This window comes from Pagrus major, chromosome 7, assembly GCF_040436345.1.
Source record: "Pagrus major chromosome 7, Pma_NU_1.0".
Taxonomy (NCBI): Eukaryota; Metazoa; Chordata; class Actinopteri; order Spariformes; family Sparidae; genus Pagrus; species Pagrus major.
Window position 1 is genome coordinate 2026324 of NC_133221.1, and position 18576 is coordinate 2044899.

General features: G+C 42.6%; 1 protein-coding gene across 1 annotated transcript in view; it reads left to right on the plus strand.

Moving 5' to 3' along the window:
• Positions 1-3306: 3306 nt before the first annotated feature.
• The window catches only part of LOC140999920 (PDZ domain-containing protein 4-like), a 44534-nt gene continuing 29264 nt past the window's right edge, over positions 3307-18576 (plus strand). The window contains exon 1 of the mRNA XM_073470499.1: positions 3307-3366. Coding sequence (XP_073326600.1) covers positions 3307-3366 — 60 coding nt within the window. The remainder of the gene's footprint in view (positions 3367-18576) is intronic.

An 18576-nucleotide genomic window follows, 5' to 3' on the forward strand; every position in this document is an offset into this window, starting at 1 on the left:
GTTTAACCCTCCTGTTTCTCACCATCTCATGTCCTTGTTTTATCTTCCGTCTTGTCTTACATGCACCTTTTACATTCTTACCCCCTTTTCCCCTCTGCACCACTGACAAGAATCCCGAGGAGGATTGGAGGTGTATGGAGCAGGTGTTGATGACAGATAACAGCTGCAGAGAGGCAGAGGTAGACTCTCATAAAGCCAGATAAGTGATGTTCAGTGACAGGAGCAGCAGGTAACACAGGCTGAATGTGCTGGTGTTCCTGTAAAGCGTCGGCGCTGTCTGTCATCTTCCTGCAGGCTAATTCCATCTCAAGGACCGTCTGTGGGCGAGGTGGGCGATTATAACAGCGGAGGGAGGGAGAGGCTCGACATGACGGGAGAGAAAGAACTGAAGCAAAGACCAGAAATAAAGCAACATTTATAAAAGAAAGCGAAGAGAAAGAATCAGAAACTAAACAGGAGAGAGATCCTGTCAACCTTAAAGTCTCTTTATCTAAAAGCAACAGTGTGCAGAGATACGTGTCCAGTTAAATACAGTTTCTGTCAGAAACCGAAACAATCGAGTCATCTGCAAAGATTCGAATGTAAAAAATCAGCACAGCGGTTTGATCGACACACACACAGAAACAGAAAGTCTCAGCTGTCGGGAAAATGTCCTGAGGTTAGAGTTCGAAAGAAAACCCGAGGCTCAACCGAGAGGAATGAAGAAAGAGAAGAAACTTTGTGAGAAGCAGCAAACTGAGCTGAAGAGCTGGAACGAAACATTTACAGATGCCAGATTTTGGGTCAACTAATATAACATTGAAACTTTGGATACTTTTGATAAAAACTTGTTTCCTCTGGTGAAAAATTCAAAAGTAAAATAAATTAAAAGTAAAATGATTCAACTTAATTTATCACCAAATGGATCCTGATCTTTAAGCACAAATAGAGTTTTATCTGAATGACGTTTAGGTCAAAAACACGAAGCACAAAAACTGTTTTTATCTCTCCAATAAATAACGTGACAGATCACAAATCACTTTAAAGCACAAATAATAATTTTACCAAAAAAAATCAGATTCAGGTGCTGAAAACTCACAGTTTTGCTCTTTGACTTTCAATAAGCACAAGCTCTAAGTTTTCCAATATTCAGGTGCTAAAAGAGAATTATTGAATGATCTCAGTCCAAAGCACAAAGAAACATTAACAGTCGAACAGTCGACCTCTAAAATCCATCTGAAGCACACAAAACTGTTTGTTCCTGATTTCTCTGAGTGTAAAACTTCAGTATTTGACTTAAAATCAGTGATTACGTTCAGTTTCCATCTCCTCCTGGTCTGAAAAACAAATCTCCATCTTCAGAAGCACTGCTGAAGATTTATCTGTGACTGATGCTTAACATTTCAGATTGAAGTCAGCAGCGTGGATCGTCTCTCGTTGTCTCTCGTCTGTTTGTGGAGAAAAGACGACCTTTTAAACAGTCGTCGACGTTCAGATGAATTATTGAACTGAAGTTTACACCCGGAAGAGTTTCTCTTTTATTTCTTTTTCTTCTTCTTCATGTGTTATTAATCATCAGTGGCCTCGTTTCCGCTGTGGCTTAAAACGAACCTCAGGAGACAGAAACACTAAACATCCGACTGCAGACATTCAACACTGAAGCGATTTGTAAAGTATTAGTGAGTGTTGAAAAAGCACCTCTGTTGGTTTGACTTTACAGGAAGACGCTAATCATCTAATAACTAAAAATATAAATAAAAGTCTAATCCTAAATCCTAAATCCTTTTACTGTGAACAGAAGGCGGAGCATTACATTTGGACAGATTTCACAGTTTAAGATTTAATTTGTTGTAAATTTAACACTTTCAGAGAAGTTCATTCAAAATCAGGGAACCAGAACGGATGAATTTGGTCACAAATATTTCATATTTTTCAGAATTATAACCTGAAAAACGTTGTGGAGCTGCAAACAGCTCTCACACACCGACCAGCCGGGCTGTTTGTGTTCAAAACAACTGAACACATTAAACATTCGACTCATTCTCCGACACTGAAAGCAGCTCAAGGCGCCGAGACTCAGACGAGGTAAACCGACCTCCTGATGTTGACACAAAAATCCTTTTTTTCTGCTGAACAAGTGAGCCGGAAAATGTTTGAACGAGATTCTGTGAACACACGTATCACACTCGCAGCGAGGTCAGCGTGAACAGTGTGTGTAGGTGGAATTTAATCAAACACAGAGCGCGACACACCTTCATCCTCCCCATCATCCTCCACCACCTTCATCCGTCTGGAGTTTATTTTCTGGGACGCTCACAAACTGAATCCTTTTTCTACATTTTAACACAGTTTATAAACTCGAGAGCCTCTTCACCCTCCTCCTCCTCGTCCTCCTCGTCCCCTGCAGCGCTGAAACAATCTGTCGCGCATGAATAAAAATTAATTTTTCACCGTGATGAAAAGACACAGCATCTCGCCTCCTCGGCGCCCGCGGGACGGCAGATAAAAAGCTGTTTACTGCGAGGAGCCGTACACAACGCGCCTTTTTTTATGAAGGAAAGAACAAAACGGAGCCGAGCGGCGTCCTGATCCTTTTGTCTTCTGGTTCTTCTGACTGCGAGTAAAGAAACACAGAGGTGGCTTTTTGTTTTTAGTCCTCAGAGTGACGGAGCAGAGGAGAGAAGACGACAGGAAGTGAACTCAGCCCGACTCTCAGCGGGGGGTTTCATCTGAAGTGACACTCTGAACGCAGATTATTGAAGTTGAAGCACACTTTGGGGGTTTACAGATGAAGTGGCTCCAGGTTTTTGTGGGGAAACTACTGGTTTCTACTTTGGTGCCAATAAAAACTGACTGAAAACTCACTCGTGAGGATTTCTCTTCCACTGAATCTCACTGGAACTTCTTCTTATGAATTGCTCGGACTGATTTCTCTGACGATTTATGATCAAAAATACAGAGCAAGAGTGAATCTTCTTGCATAAAGGATCTTTGTCAGCAGGGATTACAACATTTTACCAAAACCTTCAAACGCTTGTCTGAAATCTGGTGATTTTTCAGACTTTCAGCCATTTTGTTCAGTTGAGTGCATCTTTGCCTTGGACTCAGTTATCTGAACACAGTCATCTCTTGAACAAAATCGTGGGTCAAAGGTCAAAAGGCTGAAACGCGGGCGAACAATCGAGACGACTGACGGTGAAGACACACTCGAGGACATCACGTTTGGAGGTTAAAGGTCAAACAGACGAGCTGGATTATCGATACAGAGTGTGAATTGTTTTCTGACGGACCTGCAGAGATAAAGAGGACGAGCAGTCAGGCGTCATCATGGGCTGCAACATGTGCGTGGTCAAACGTCCGGAGGAGCAGTACAGGATCATGTTCCAGGTAAGAACTCAGAAATAATGCAGGTGTTTCCTAAAGCCACCCGTTCATAACGTAGAGTATTAACGACACACTGAACCTGGAGTCTTCAGCCTCGTGTGATCGGTTGCTTCAGATATTCAGATGATCTTGAAAGCATCACCACGTGGAGACTTCTGCTTTGCCCACAATAACACAAATAAAGTGTTTAGTAACAGAAATGAAAGAAAAGAAGAGAGCAGGAAGTGAACACGACTTCAACTGCCTTTGTTTTGGAGAGAGAAATGAAGGTGGAGGAAAGACTGTGTGTGTGTGTGTGTGTGTGTGTGTGTGTGTGTGTGTGTGTAATATTCTGGTGTAAGCTCCGGCACCATTCATCACAGCAGGTTGGTCTAGTTACTCTGTAAAGGTCATCGTGTCGTTTGTTGGTTTTTTTTGTCCCAGTGGAGGCTAAAAATCAGTGTGTGTGTGTGTGTGTGTGTGTGTGTGTGTAGCAGTAGTAGTGTGTATGTGCATGGATACTCAAGCTCCAGTGCATAAAGGAACAGTTCACCCAGACACCCCAAAGTCTTCACTGCAGCTCCCACACTGCTGGTTAAAGGAGGATGAGAGTCAGAGGAGGTAAAAGTCCAAAGATTCTTTACTCCAGTAAAAGTAATCGAGTACAGGCTCTGAAATGTACTCAGAGTATCAGAGTAAAAAGTCTCCCTCTGAAGGACATTTGTGGTCAAAGCTAACTGAAGCTCACGTCATATTAATATAATTCAAAGACTATTAAAGTTAAAGGTAGAGTCAGTAGGATTTGTCCCAGCTGTTCCTGAACGCACCACAAAGATAGTTGATTGTTGAGTCTCATTCCCAGGACGTCAAACAGCCACATGTTGGGTTGGTAAAGCGTCCCGAGCAGCAACAAAGTGAGAAAATAAGAAAATCTCTGCAGATACGAGACACTAACACGCCTTTTCTCCCCATTCCAGCCTCCCTCTCTGTCTGTTCACGTCTTCTTACGTCTTTTATGATCCATAATTCACCTGAAGCTGTGAGGAGGAGAAAGTTCAGATGTTTGTGTTCAGATGTAGAGAGGGAAAGTCTCAGAGAGACTCAGGTACAGTACAGATACCTGAAACATGTACTGAAGTACAGTAACAGAGTATTTGTTTCTTTCACCTGCAGTGAGAGGTTCATCACAGTCACCACACCAACACGTCTTCAACCTTCAAAAAACATTACAAATGGTTTAGATCAAACAAAAACAGACCTGGTTAAGACGAGGTAAGCGTTGTATTCATGGTAACAGACAGCAGTCGTGTCTGTCTGCAGAGGAAACGGGATCTGAAGCTCGTCCTCTCTCTTCACTATCCCCTCGTCCACCCAGGACGTCCGTCCAGCGTCACATGACTCCTGCCTTTGTTTCACAGAGACAAAGACTGGACTGCAGGGTTCAGGCTCTCATTGTGCTATTTGGATGTTAGTCACATCTCACAAGACCGAGCTCACAGATAGCTTAGCTTTGTTAGCTCCGTGCAGCACAAGAACAAAACGCCAGCAGGACCTAAACATTGGACAGGAGGTACAGCGGCCTGGTCGAAAGTCAAGCGGCTGTGTCAGAGTCCTCCAAACTAAAACACAATGTCTCACTGACTGACACACTAACAACCTATATGAGTGAGGAGGGACACATCAGAGAGCTGTGAGTAAATATCATCCGGAAAGGAACGAGTCCAGTGCCTGATGGTATTATATGGATTAAGCTAGCTGGCAGTATCTCCAGTAATTCAGATCTCCACCTGTACCAGCAGCAGTACAGTGATGATCACATGAATGCGTCACTGCTGGTCTTACTGTGACAGACGGAGACGTCTGTCTGAGACGAGTCGTCCTGCTGCTCTGTGTCGCCTCTGATTCAAATCTCATTTCAGACATGATCATTTCAGGCTCTTGCAGCAACTAATACAATAAATTACTTCATAAAAAACATCAATAAATATCATAAATCCACAAAACACCTGTCTGTCTGTCTGTCTGTCTGTCTGCCTGTGTGTCTGCCTGTGTGTCTGTCTGTGTGTCTGTCTGTCTGTCTGGATCTTGTCTAAAGGACTATTCTGATCTGCGGAGGTCGAGTAATGTTAATCCAACTGCAGGAGACTGAAAGTAACCTCTGCAACACAGAGTTCACAGCCTGTTACATGATCTTATCTGTTGTCTATGGCTTTACACACACGCAGCTCTCTGGTGGTGGTCGATCTTTTAATAATGTTGATATGACTTCAGTAGAGAAAGGATTCGAGCAGCTGCTGCGGTGCCTTCGAGGACTCCTCCTGGTGTTGATGTAAAGAGACCGAGACCTCTTTCTGAATAAATCAAGTCGATATATTATAATCACGAGCTTTACATAGATTTTGTAGTTTCTGCTGCTGAGTCTGATTTTTCAAACAGGCTGAAACCTGCTCAGCGTGTCGACGACGACGTGAGGATCCAGGAAACGTGTCAGGAAGCACCGACTGCACATGTTTATGGAGGAGCTGCAGGCCTGAGCTCCACCTCATACATACAACACACACACACACACACACACACACACACACACACACACACACACACACACACACTTCTTCCTCGTCTGTCAGCCTCTCGTTTACTCACCGTTTTACAAAAGCAGCGTTACATGTGAACGACACACGTGTTTTTACATTAAGGCGGATAAATCAAGTTTAAAACCGTCTGCCGGCGTCTGAAGAGCAGCTGCAGCTCATCAAACCGACCGCGTCGTCAGTTTTTCCCTGTGAACTCCGTCCTGTTTGTCGTCTTTCCCTGCTGAGCGACACACGTTTCCTTTCTCTTCACTACAGTTTGTATTTCACAGGAGACCGGAGGGCTGGAGGAGCAGCGGGAGCTCAAACACACTCATGTATATTTATATAAACGGTTCAGATTCACACAGTTACACATGAATACAGTGTTTTATGAGTTTCTGACGTTTTTCTGCTTCAAATATATATATATATGTATATATATACATATATATATATATGTATATATATATAAATATATATATATATACACACCTGCTCCTCTGAGGTTTTGGTTCCCACACTCTCCTGATTGGTGGACATCATTATCATCTTCACTAGGTCACCTCGGGAGGAACACACACACACACTTGGGATTCACATTCATTATATAGCTGTTGTGTCCTGATTGATCTGAGCTCCCACAGAGGTCCAGGCAGGAATCCAAGCAACCCCCAGCACACACACACACACACACACACACACACACACACACACACACACACACACACACACACACACACACACACACCCATAAAAATACCTTTATTCTCTCTCTAAAATCATCAGCAGCTTCATGTTTTCACCTCCTGACTGCACAATTAATTTGATTTCATTTCAGTTTCTAAGTTACAAAAGATAAATAAATAAATAAATTAATATTATTATAATATGTAACATTTCCAACAATGTTCAAACCAAAGAAATCTGTAATATTATTCAAGCTGACAGTGTCGTGATAACTTCCAGGAGAGAGTCACACAGAGAGATTTTCATCAGCAGTGGTGGATGTGTAACGATGAAGACAACAGCTGATGATCCCACACGACATCAAACTACATCTGTTGTTTTTATTTTATTAACTTGGAGACATTTGTGGCAGAAAACTCACTGCGTGTTGCATCATATGAGAGAATAAATCTGGTGCCTCTCTGTTAGTGTCCGGGTCGATTTTCTCACCAAAGTCTCTCTGATCTTCATCTTTCAACTGACCTGCCAACATATTCCAACAAATACTCCTGTACTCCAGTCCATGTTTCAGGTATCTGTACTGTACCTGAGTCTCTCTGAGACTTTCCCTCTCTACATCTGAACACAAACATCTGAACTTTCTCTTCCTCACAGCTTCAAAACAACCTCGTTACTTTAGTTTGATGCATTTGAGGTGAATTATGGATTATTGTTATTTCCCAACATCACGAGACTGATGTCGACCTATCAGAGCACATCACGCACGGCAGACGCAGCGAGACGAAACAAAGACGTAAGAAGACGTGAACAGACAGAGAGGGAGGCTGAATGGGGAGAAAAGGCGTGTTAGTGTCTCGTATCTGCAGAGAGTTTCTTATTTTCTCACTTTGTTGCTGCTCGGACGCTTTACCAACCCAACATGTGGCTGTTTGACGTCCTGGGAATGAGACTCAACAATCAACTATCTTTGTGGTGCGTTCAGGAACAGCTGGGACAAATCCTACTGACTCTACCTTTAACTTTAATAGTCTTTGAATTATATTAATATGACGTGAGCTTCAGTTAGCTTTGACCACAAATGTCCTTCAGAGGGAGACTTTTTACTCAGATACTCTGAGTACATGTCAGAGCCTGTACTCGATTACTTTTACTGGAGTGAATAATGTTCGGACTTCTCTAGTAATGAGAGGGTGTGATTGAAAGACTACAGTTACCACCATCCTCTGGAGTGTTGCATTGAATGTTTTGCTTTCAGTTTCACCTCATGTAGGAAGAAAGTACTTCACCACCTCCTCATGTTTTGGGGATTAAATATATTAATATGGTCTTTTTGTAGCAAAACAAATGCAGACTTCAGGCTTCATGATTTCCAGCAGAAAAAAGCTCTTTAATTACATGAATGTGTTGTTGTGTTAACAGAACGTCAGACAGATGCAGCTGAAGGTCATTTATGGCTTCATGAAAATCAGTCTGACAAAATGTCTCCCGCATGCACACACACACACACACACACACACACACACACACACACACACACACACACACACACACACACACACACACACACACTCTCATATGTACTTCCTGCTAAACACACACACTGAATTTTTTCCTCATACTCGTCTTTCATCTCCTCGTCTTCCTCCCCCCTTCCTACACACAGAAACAAACACACACACACACACACACACACACACACACACACACACACACACACACACACACACACACACACACACACACACACACACACAGATGGCATCGTCTCCTGTAGCAACAACTCTACAGTTATTGCCTCAGTGCGCCAAACCGTCTACACACACACACACACACACACACACACACACACACACACACACACACACACACGAATGCCCCCTGTCACCTTGGCTATGTATGAAAGGGTGTCACTATCAGTGTGTGAGTGTGTGTGTGTGTGTGCATGTGATTAATGAGGTCTGTAATGGATTCTGATGACCTCATGAGATTTGAAGTGGAGATGGTAAGCAATCACACACACACACACACACACACACACACACACACACACACACACACACACACACACAGGAGCAGGTTCATTCATCCAGTCTGAACATGAAGCTAACTTTAGCCGTGCTGTTGCAAACTGCTGACAAACATCACTGCCCTGATGTGCTGTTGGGTTTGTGTTTTAGCTTCAGGCGCTCAAAATCTGAGGTTTCTTCAAAATGCATCAGCGAGTGTGAAAAGTCCAAAAGTCACACTGAGGCTCGAAGCTGTTTGACTCACAGAGACAAGAGGAGAAACAACAGAAACAAAGAGAAGCTCAGAGAGCTGGAGCTCATCAACCAATAGTTCATTTTAATTGGAATCCACTTCCTCTTGTAGTGCTTCCAGCATCAGCGGTGTCTGGCTTGTCCCACGCTGGCGCAGAGCATTTGAACGCCTCTCTGTTGGCTTCAGGCGCCGTCTGTCTGTCTGAGCGAAGCTAAACGGCTGCTGGGACGCAAAGAAAACCTCGACGTGTGAAGTGAAAATCAAACGTCAGGAATCAAACCAGGCAAATCAAAGAGCTGTGTGTGTGTGTGTGTGTGTGTGTGTGAGTGTGTGTGTGTGTGTGTGTGTGTGTCTGTGTGAGTGTGTGTGAGTGTGTGTGAGGTGTGTGTGTGTGTGAGTGTGAGAGCGTGTGTGAGTATGAGAGCGTGTGTGTGTGTGTGTGTGTGTGTGTGTGTGTGAGTGTGAGTGAGTGTGTGTGTGTGTCTGTGTGTGAGTGTGAGTGTGAGAGTGTGTGTGAGTGTGAGTGTGTGTGTGTGTGTGTGTGAGTGTGAGTGAGTGTGTGTGTGTGTGAGTGAGAGCATGTGTGAAAGTGTGTGAGTGTGAGAGAGTGTGTGTGTCCAGACAGGTCCAGGCAGCGAGGAAATCGAATTAAATGAAATAAGTCTCTACACCTGTCAGCTTCAACACACACACACACACACACACACACACACACACACACACACACACACACACACACACACACACACACACACACACACACACACTCACAGATGAATGAACCCACTCGTTCTTCTTCTCTCTTCTTTCTTCTCGCTCTGTTCTGCCTGAATGTTTTTCTCTTCTTCTCTTTTCTTCTTCTTTACATTCTTGGTTTTTTTCTGTCCATCGTTCTTCTGTCACTCTTTTTCTTCCCTCCGTCAGTTAATCTTCCTTCTTTCTTCGTCTCTCCACATTCTCTGTTCCTGTCCTGCAATTTTCCTTTTTCAAATGTTTCCTCTTTCCTTCCTTCTCCTCCACCTCCACGTCCTCCTCTGTCATTTCTCCTCCCCTCCCCCTCCATCCTTCTGCTCACCTGATCTATAATATCTCCCACTCTTCTTATTAATTCCATCTTTCATCTCTGAACTCTGTTTTTTCAATCTTCTACCACCTCTACTGTTCCTCCTCTCTTTCTTGGCCCAGTCTCTCCATCAGACTATCTCCTCTTTTCTCTCCAGTGGTGGGTTTTTCTGATTTTGCATCATTATCAGATTTTTATTCTGCTGCTATAATTATCTTATCTTAGATAGTATATTATCTTGCACACACTGATCTGCAGCAGACACAAAACTTAGTTAAGATTATTAAACATAAGCACAACACAAAATGTCAGTTTTTAAATGGTATTTATCAGTGTGTGAATAGTAACACAGTAAATATTCAGTGTGTCGATGGTTAACAGTGATTTGAGGTCCAGCTGAGGACACATGTGTCACAGAGTAATTGATCATCAGCAGCTGATAATCCAAGATAAATTCTTCCAAACATCTGTGACAGCAGATTATATTGTTCCTCTCTCTGAGCCCGTTTCTACAGTTTTCAGATCTGTTTTAGTAAAAGTAACAGTGTAGCAATACTCACAGGTAAGTAGTTACTTTTTTCACTTAATAACTAAATTATTATTAAGGAATAAATATAAGACAATTATACTAATGTTATCAAAAAAAAAGTACAAATTATGTAGAAAAGGTGACTCATGTCAGGGTTATATTATAACGTTGGATTATTATTGCTGATGCACCGACGTGTGAACAGCATTTTAACGTTGCTGCTTAATGTGGAACAAATTTTAATTACTTTTATTATAAAGGAATTATATTATTTTAGGTAGTTCAATCTGTAACTATAATAGCACAATGTAGAGCATATACCTCCACCAGGGCCCAACAGCCCCCTCTCATTCAATCAGGCCAAATCCAACATCAAATAAACATTAATATCCGCAAGATCTGGATTTTTATTTGGATCTGCTTCAAAACATTCTCCCTCAAAAGATACCAGCCACGTAAATACGCCTGATTTTTTCATCAAGACCAACCAACAGACCAACCGACCGACCGACCAACTGACCGACCAACCGACCGACCAACCAACCAACCAACCGACAAACCAACAAACCAACCAACCGACCGACCAACCGACCGACCGACAAACCAACCAACCAACCAACTGACAAACCAACCAACCAACAAACGGACATATAAAATATGATATAAAATATAACATTTTATGTAAAACAATAAATAAACTATAACTATAATGCTACTAAATCATCTTCCAGAAATACAAACCCAAAGACACAGATAGCTTTAGATGCAAAGATATTCAGTGTAGTTTGAAATAAAGCAGAAAGCAGCAGATCCTCACATTTGAGATGCTGCATTTACAGAATGTTTAAAGCTTATTAATATTGATTAACTCAGCTTTCAGAACTACTGTTCACCCTCAGAACCAGCTGAGATGTCCTGTTACATCCACTCAGCCCTTCTGTCTTCTACCCGACGCTGTAACTTCAGTATCTTCCAAACACGATCCTCCTGTGGATTCAGCAGCAACAGCAGCAGTGCATCGTGGGATTTGTAGCAACATGTTACCACCTGGTGTTCAGCTGAATACAAACGAGCCGGTTCTGTCTCTGGAGTGTTGCTTCTCTGCGCTGCTGACAGCCTAATGAGCCAGCAGCTCATTAAGACTAATGTAGTTTTGACGACTCCGAGATAGAAAGAGCTTTTAAAGAGGAGCGAACAAACGACGTGCCGGACCGCCATGATGTGACGGAATAAATAAATAATAGTGTGAGCAGCATGGCATGAGAAGAGACCTCTCATCTGTTGTTGTATCGGCCCAGCTCAGTTTGACGTGGTCCAGTTTGTCAGACCTGAGACTTGGGATGGTGACACAGGGATGACTGATGTCTAAAGAAACAAGTTGATCCTCCTGTTGGTAGGAGGGTCTCATTACCAACCCGTCCAATACCGATGCTTTCAGATGGTGGCCGACCCGACCTCCAAGCCCATCTCAGTCACTGTCGTGGTAACATTGGTTGTTTTTTGCAACCAAGTCCAAGTTAGACGTGGATTCAAGTTTTTTTTGTTTGTTTGATTGTTTTAGGCTTTGGTTTTTAACACACAGACAGGAAATTCATCTTCAAAGCAAATAAGCAGATTTTATAAAAAGTGAAAACTGAGTGTCTCAGTGTCGAGTTAAATTAACTACACTCGTCTTTATCTGAGTGTTTGTAACAGTTCTAGTTTTAATGGTTCAGTTTTGGCTCCGTTTAGTTTTTTTTTAGTGTTGGCGGCTCAATAAAGCCTCGGTTCTGTTGAACAAATGTTGGAGTTAATGACTCGTATGTCGGCGTCTCGCTCTCATCTCTCTTTCTTCTGTCTTCTCTCTCGCTGTAACGAAGCCAGCCAGTAAAGTAAAGTCGTTTACAGAAGCAGCTGGTGGGGTTTTCTATCTATCTGTGTGTGTGCGTGTGTGTGTGTGTGCGTGCGTGCGTGTGTGTGTGTGTGTGTGTGCGTATGTGTGTGTGCGTGTGCGTGTGTGTGTGCGTGCGCGCTCATTACAGCAGATCTGCCAGCTCCAGTATGGGAAAGCATAAATACAGCTTCCCTAATGACCTCGGTTACCGCGGCAACAGCATCCCATTGAGACAAATCTGACAGCAAAGTGAGGAGAGGAGGTGACGGAGGGAGGGAGGGGGGCGGTGTGGGGGGAGGGGGGGAGCACCAGAGGGGGAGGAGGGAGAGGAGAGGGTGAGGGAGGTGGAGGTGGACGGAGGGAGATGTTACAGACAGACAGACAGACAGTATATCAACTCAGTAATCCTCTTTTTACTGAATGCATCTGTAATCTGTAACTTAACCTAAATACAGTTACTTTTCTTTGTATCCTGATTACATCATCCTCTTATTCTGTTATACCTGTACCTGTATACACAAATGCAAATGCTCGTCAGCGGGAGCCAGAATCACTCGCTGGATGTTGCTCCGTCCACTAACAGAGCACTTTATTCCAACATTTGTTTAATAACGCTGAAATTAGCGTGTATACGTTTTTAAACGCTGGTTACTTTCAAACTGCAATATATAGTTACCATCATTATAAAGTAATATATTACGTTACAATATTACTGTCTGCGTAGAGTAATATATTAGTTATTACACCACTTTTTAGTTACTCTCAACAAAATGCCGAAATAGCCTCTATAAAACAATGAAACAGCCGAGGTCTGTGTAAATAAATGAAAGTGCTTGGACTCAGGGATGAGCAGGCAGACAGACGATCACAGTCTGATATATTATGAGATAAGAATAAATATTTTTAATTGTAGGCTCAGTCATATGAAACACAACAGACCTATATCTTCTATAATGTAGCCTATAATGACACGACAAGACAAACACCTCTTCTTTTTATTTCAGTCCACAGAACAAGCAACACATGGTGCGATTCAACAATGTAGATTAAGAAAACACGTTGGTGCGGATGGGTTCTTAAAACAACAACAATAAATGCTTCACTTCAGTTGGTCATGTGGATTGTAACGCGTCACGTGATATAACTGCAGTAATATATGACTGAAATATTATTAGTAACGCCTTATATTACTCTGTTACCGCTAAAATAAGTATATTACTGTAATGCATTGCTTTGGTAGCTGATGGATGAATGTTTGAGACCGATGAAAGGAAATAACAAGCTTCAGTGCGATGGGACTGCTTCTTTCATCACTGATGTTTACAGTACATGTAGTCGTAGCTGTGCTGCAGATCAAATGTGTCCACAGACAGGATCTCTAACTCAATATTTACATGAGGATGAGAGTTGAAGAGACGCTGTCAGATCATCAGACGACACCAGGAGGGATCAGATCTGTGTTTACGGTGCAGTTATGACTCTTAAACACACACGACGGAGATAATCTGTGTGTACCAGATAAACTCACAGCGGCACAGCGAGTGTTACACTGCCGTCTTTATGCACATTCAGTGTTAAGCGCATAAACAGGGCGTGGAACCATCCAGCACAACATATACCACATGAATCTGCTGTATTATCTTCATGTGTGCAGGAATTAATGAGAAAACAACGTCTTTACCGGCTTCACAGGTTCATTTTATCAACGTACGCAGATTATCAGTTGAAGCGCCCATGAGCAAGGCACTGAACTGCTCTCCGGAGGCTGTGAAGTAAATAAAAGTGATGATTTTTTTTAATTCTTGAATCTTAAAACCACATTATAGCCGTGATGCATGTTTACGCTCTGAGGATTTACATAATAGGCACATAACTGAGAATAAACTGTGGAATAAATGTGCTCTGTAATATCTGTCAGGCGTCCGGCTCGCGCAGCTGAGAGCTAATAGTACGTTATTTAAATGATTCATGAGTTCATATTTACCTGCTTTGTCTGCTTTTTATATAAAATGAAATGGGAAATCTCTGGCGTGATGTGACGGCGGTGAGGGCGGCGAGCTGAATATGTGGAGATTAAATCTGAATGACTCGTCTGTGTGATGGACAGATTGTTGAGCAGCAGCCTTTCTGACTCGCTGCTGAAGAAAACGAGTCAGGACAGACTTTTTCTCATGGTGGCCATTTTGATTTGTCAAAGGATCAATTCAGCTAAATCCTGTTTGCTACGCTTCCTCCAAGTGGTATCTGTTCATGCAGGGAGTTTTGGTTATATTTATCTTTTTTTTTTGCCTCCGGCCCGATGGAGGAGAATCCTTCAGAATCTGCTGCAGAAAAATATCCCTGTGAAAACATCAGTTTGCGGATTATGCAGAGGAACAGACACCGTTTCTGGAAACACACGGTTGTTACTGACTTTTTCAGTGCTTCACAAATGAGTAGAGTCAGTAGAGTGCATACCTCCACCACGGCCCGACAGTCCCTTTAATTCAAATCAAGCCTAATCCAATATCAATGTCTGGATTTTAAACCATCCATAAATTAACCGTAATTTAAGATAATCAGGTAAATGATCCAAATCAAACTGATCTCAGTGAGCATGTGTACATGCACACTAATTAATAAACTGATCATTATCTGATTTATGGAGTTACCAGATCATTCAAGTGGTCATGTAAACATCATAATGTGATACGCTTTATCGAATAAAAGCCGTTATCGGATTATGAGAAATCCGATAAACACACCTAGTTTTTTGCACAATATTCAGTTTTATTCGCCGCATGTCTACAGTTCATCTTTCGTTCTTTCACATCCTCGCATGTGTAAAAATGTAGAAGAAACCGGATGTTGTTAAAACATGAGTGATGAGTTTCCTGCTCGTATGCATAACGTGAAGAGGGAGAGCATCATTTTGCAAATCCCCCATGAGGACAGCCCTGACCGGCGGAGAAGAAGAGTTGTGACAGTGACAGCAGAGCACGTCAGCCATATTGGAAATGTCCGGTAACATCTGTTTTACATAAATGCCATCGACGTCTACTGGCGGCGTTCGAGGGTGTTGAAGGGAAGTCACATGTCCCAGGAGGAGAGTTCAACCACCACCTGAACATCTCTGATCTGCACTTGGGAACGACGGGTGGTGGTAAAGTTTGGAACGAGTTTGAGCCTCTCTCTTCTCTACGTATTAAGATTTCCAGACGTCTAAAACTAGAAGTGAAACAGAAACTTGTCTCGAGTGAAACCAGAACCAAGTGACTAATCAAACAGCAGTGTGGAGGTCAGGGTTAGATGCGAGTGACCTGGTCTCCATCCTGTGAATGTTGGTTTGTTTCCACCATCAGGATAATATTGATGGGCTAAACGTAACTAAGTAATCTTCCTCAAACTAATCCACGGTTAACCACAGAGGTATTTGAGCATCTAAGTCGTCTCAGCGGACGCTAAAAAAACCAAACTGCCATTTAGTCGCTGTATGAAACCTGTTGTTTTCTCCGGTCTGTGCTTCAGAGCTCCAAACATCAGACGGAGAAAACACGAGCAGACGTTTACGTGGGAGGAATTTTTGTGGATTATTGTTGCTTTGACAGAAGCGTCAGTGAAACGCCTGCAAGCTAAAATGTAAATGCGTTTGGATAATGAATCATAATTAAGAGAGTGTCGAGGAAACTCTGGAGGTTTCCACGAGGCTACGGACGGAAACACACAACAGATGTGTTTTTGTTCTGTGCAGGTGAATGTGTGACGAGGTGTGTGTGTGTGTGTGTGTGTGTGTGTGTGTGTCTGATGAGCCTGCAGATGTGCACACACTCATTTGAATCCTTTATGGTGTCGTCTAGTTGATGAAAACCTTCAATCTTCAAAATGCATTTGAAGAAAGGAAGAGAAACAGCTTGTTTATTGGGATGCAGATGTAGTTTTTTTCCAGAGGATTTGGGAGACGGTTGATTATTATGATTATAATTTGAGTGTGAGATCTGATTGGACCAAGTTGGCTCCAGTCCGCTGTACTCGCAGCCAGGTTCTGATGTTACTCTCCTGTCCCAGTTGGCTCTATTCCATTAAAACATATCATCTGTTTAGTTTTGATTCTCAGGGAGGTCACGTGTGTGAGCAGGACACCCGGGGACGTTTGAGTCATTACTTCCTTGTATTCATTATTTTAATTTTATCCTACATTACGGAGCATGTCTGTTTAAACGTTAACTACTGATAATCAACAACTTAAGTTAAAGAAAATATCTAGGAAAACAGAAATCAGACAAATACTCACAGAAGGATGTCTGAGACTTTATATTCATATTCATGGTCGATATTCAGTGTATTTATCTGTGGAAGCAGAAATTGGCTTTAACGACACGATACGTAACGTATCTGCATTAAAATGTCTAAAAATTCAGAGCTCTTTTAAAACATGATCTTGTCTATGAACACATCAGATGGATTGTTTTTTTATTGCCAGCGGTTTTTACAATGAAGACAACGACTCCCATGACTCAAGCAACTCAGCTGTGTGTTTTTGTTTTCATTGCTTCGACTGAGAGGCTCATAGTGGTGGAGAATACATGCTGTGTGTTTAAGACCCTGCTGTCTGAGGACCTGACAGCTTACCAGAAGGGAATGCACCCCAAGTACCAAGGCTTAGTCCTCAGCAGCGGCCCGGCTTTAAATCCAACCCATGGCCCTTTGCTGCATGTCCTCCCCTTCTCTCCCCTCTCCTGCCTGTCCACACGAATAAGAAACAAGACCTTATTGTCCTCGTTAGCCTAAAAGTTGAGTTTCAAAGACAGGTGATTGCTGCCAGATGGACCTTGAGTCTCCACAGACACCGACATATAATGGTCTTCAATGGTTTGTTACATCACGGTGCATCACAACCGAATATCTGGAATATTTGTCATTTGAATTATTTCTTAGGTTTATGTATATTTTTTTAAATCACTGAGTCTCTCCAACACTGAGAGTCATTCTCACATCTTTTACAAAAGTTTATAACAAGATTTCAGCTTTAAAGAAACTAAAAGTATAAATGGAAACAACCTCGTAGCTGGAAGACATTTTGGCCACGTATGTTTCTGCAAAAAATAGAGATGCAGTGTTTAATTTGACAATACTATGCTTACGATCTGGTTAGGTTAAGGCACAAAAACAACACTTGGTTAGTGGCTTAAAAATACCTGCTGTGGTCGCCACAGACATGAATATAAAAAAAATCCACTGGTTTCACACTTAATAAACGTTGAAAAGCCGCGTTGAACAGCGACCATGCAAAACCACCACCGCCGCCGCCATCCCCCTACTTTCTACTGTAGAAATACAACATGTCCGTGGTCTGCAGAAATGTAAAATATCAACATTATTTTGTAGGGACGGGACTGATGAAACATCCACAGTCTGATCAGACATCACTCTGTACATGAGCAGGTGTCACACACTGCACAGAGTCACTGCTCCACAGGGGCCGTCTGGGCTTTGTAGTCTTCAGTAATCTCCTCGTCTGTTCTCAGCCTCAGTCCTCAGCTTGACTCCCATTAGACTCTGAAAGTCCGGAGGATTGATGGAGGTGAGAGGTGAATGGAAAGACTCAAGGTAGAAATCTCTTTCCAACGGTTCGGCCTCTCCTCTTTTGTCACACTTTCATTTTCTCTGGCTGTTATTTTTTTATTTCACCATCTCCAATGGTTTCTCCTTTTTTTCTCTTCTTTCTCGTCTTTTAACCTCCTTCCTCTTTCTCCTCTTTCTCTCTCTGACCGCCCCCCGTCTCCTCCTTTAGCTCCCCCGCTCTCCTGGGTACGATTATAGTATCTCTAGCTTTTCCCTCGGCATGCTGGGAATGAAAATGGATCCCTCGTTCCAGCTCTGTGTGTGTGTGTGTGTGTGTGTGTGTGTGTGTGTGTGTGTGTATTCATGCACGACAGGGAGTGGGTGGGTGAAAGAGATGAATGCCAGAGGAAAAGTGTGTTGATGTGGAACTATTTCTGTGTTAATACGTGTGTGTGTGTGTGTGTGTGTGTTAATGTGTGTGTGTGTGTTAATATGTGTATGTGTGTGTTAATATGTGTGTGTGTGTGTGTGTGTGTGTGTGTGTTAATGTGTGTGTGTGTGTGTTGATAGATGGGGTGGAAGTGTGTGCTGATGGAAACAGTAAATAGTTAATGAACGGGGAGGAGAACGTGTCGGAGCCCCAGGAGGTGATACTGATGGAGACGTGCTGAACAACAACAGCACAGGACAATAAAACTGAACCCATCAG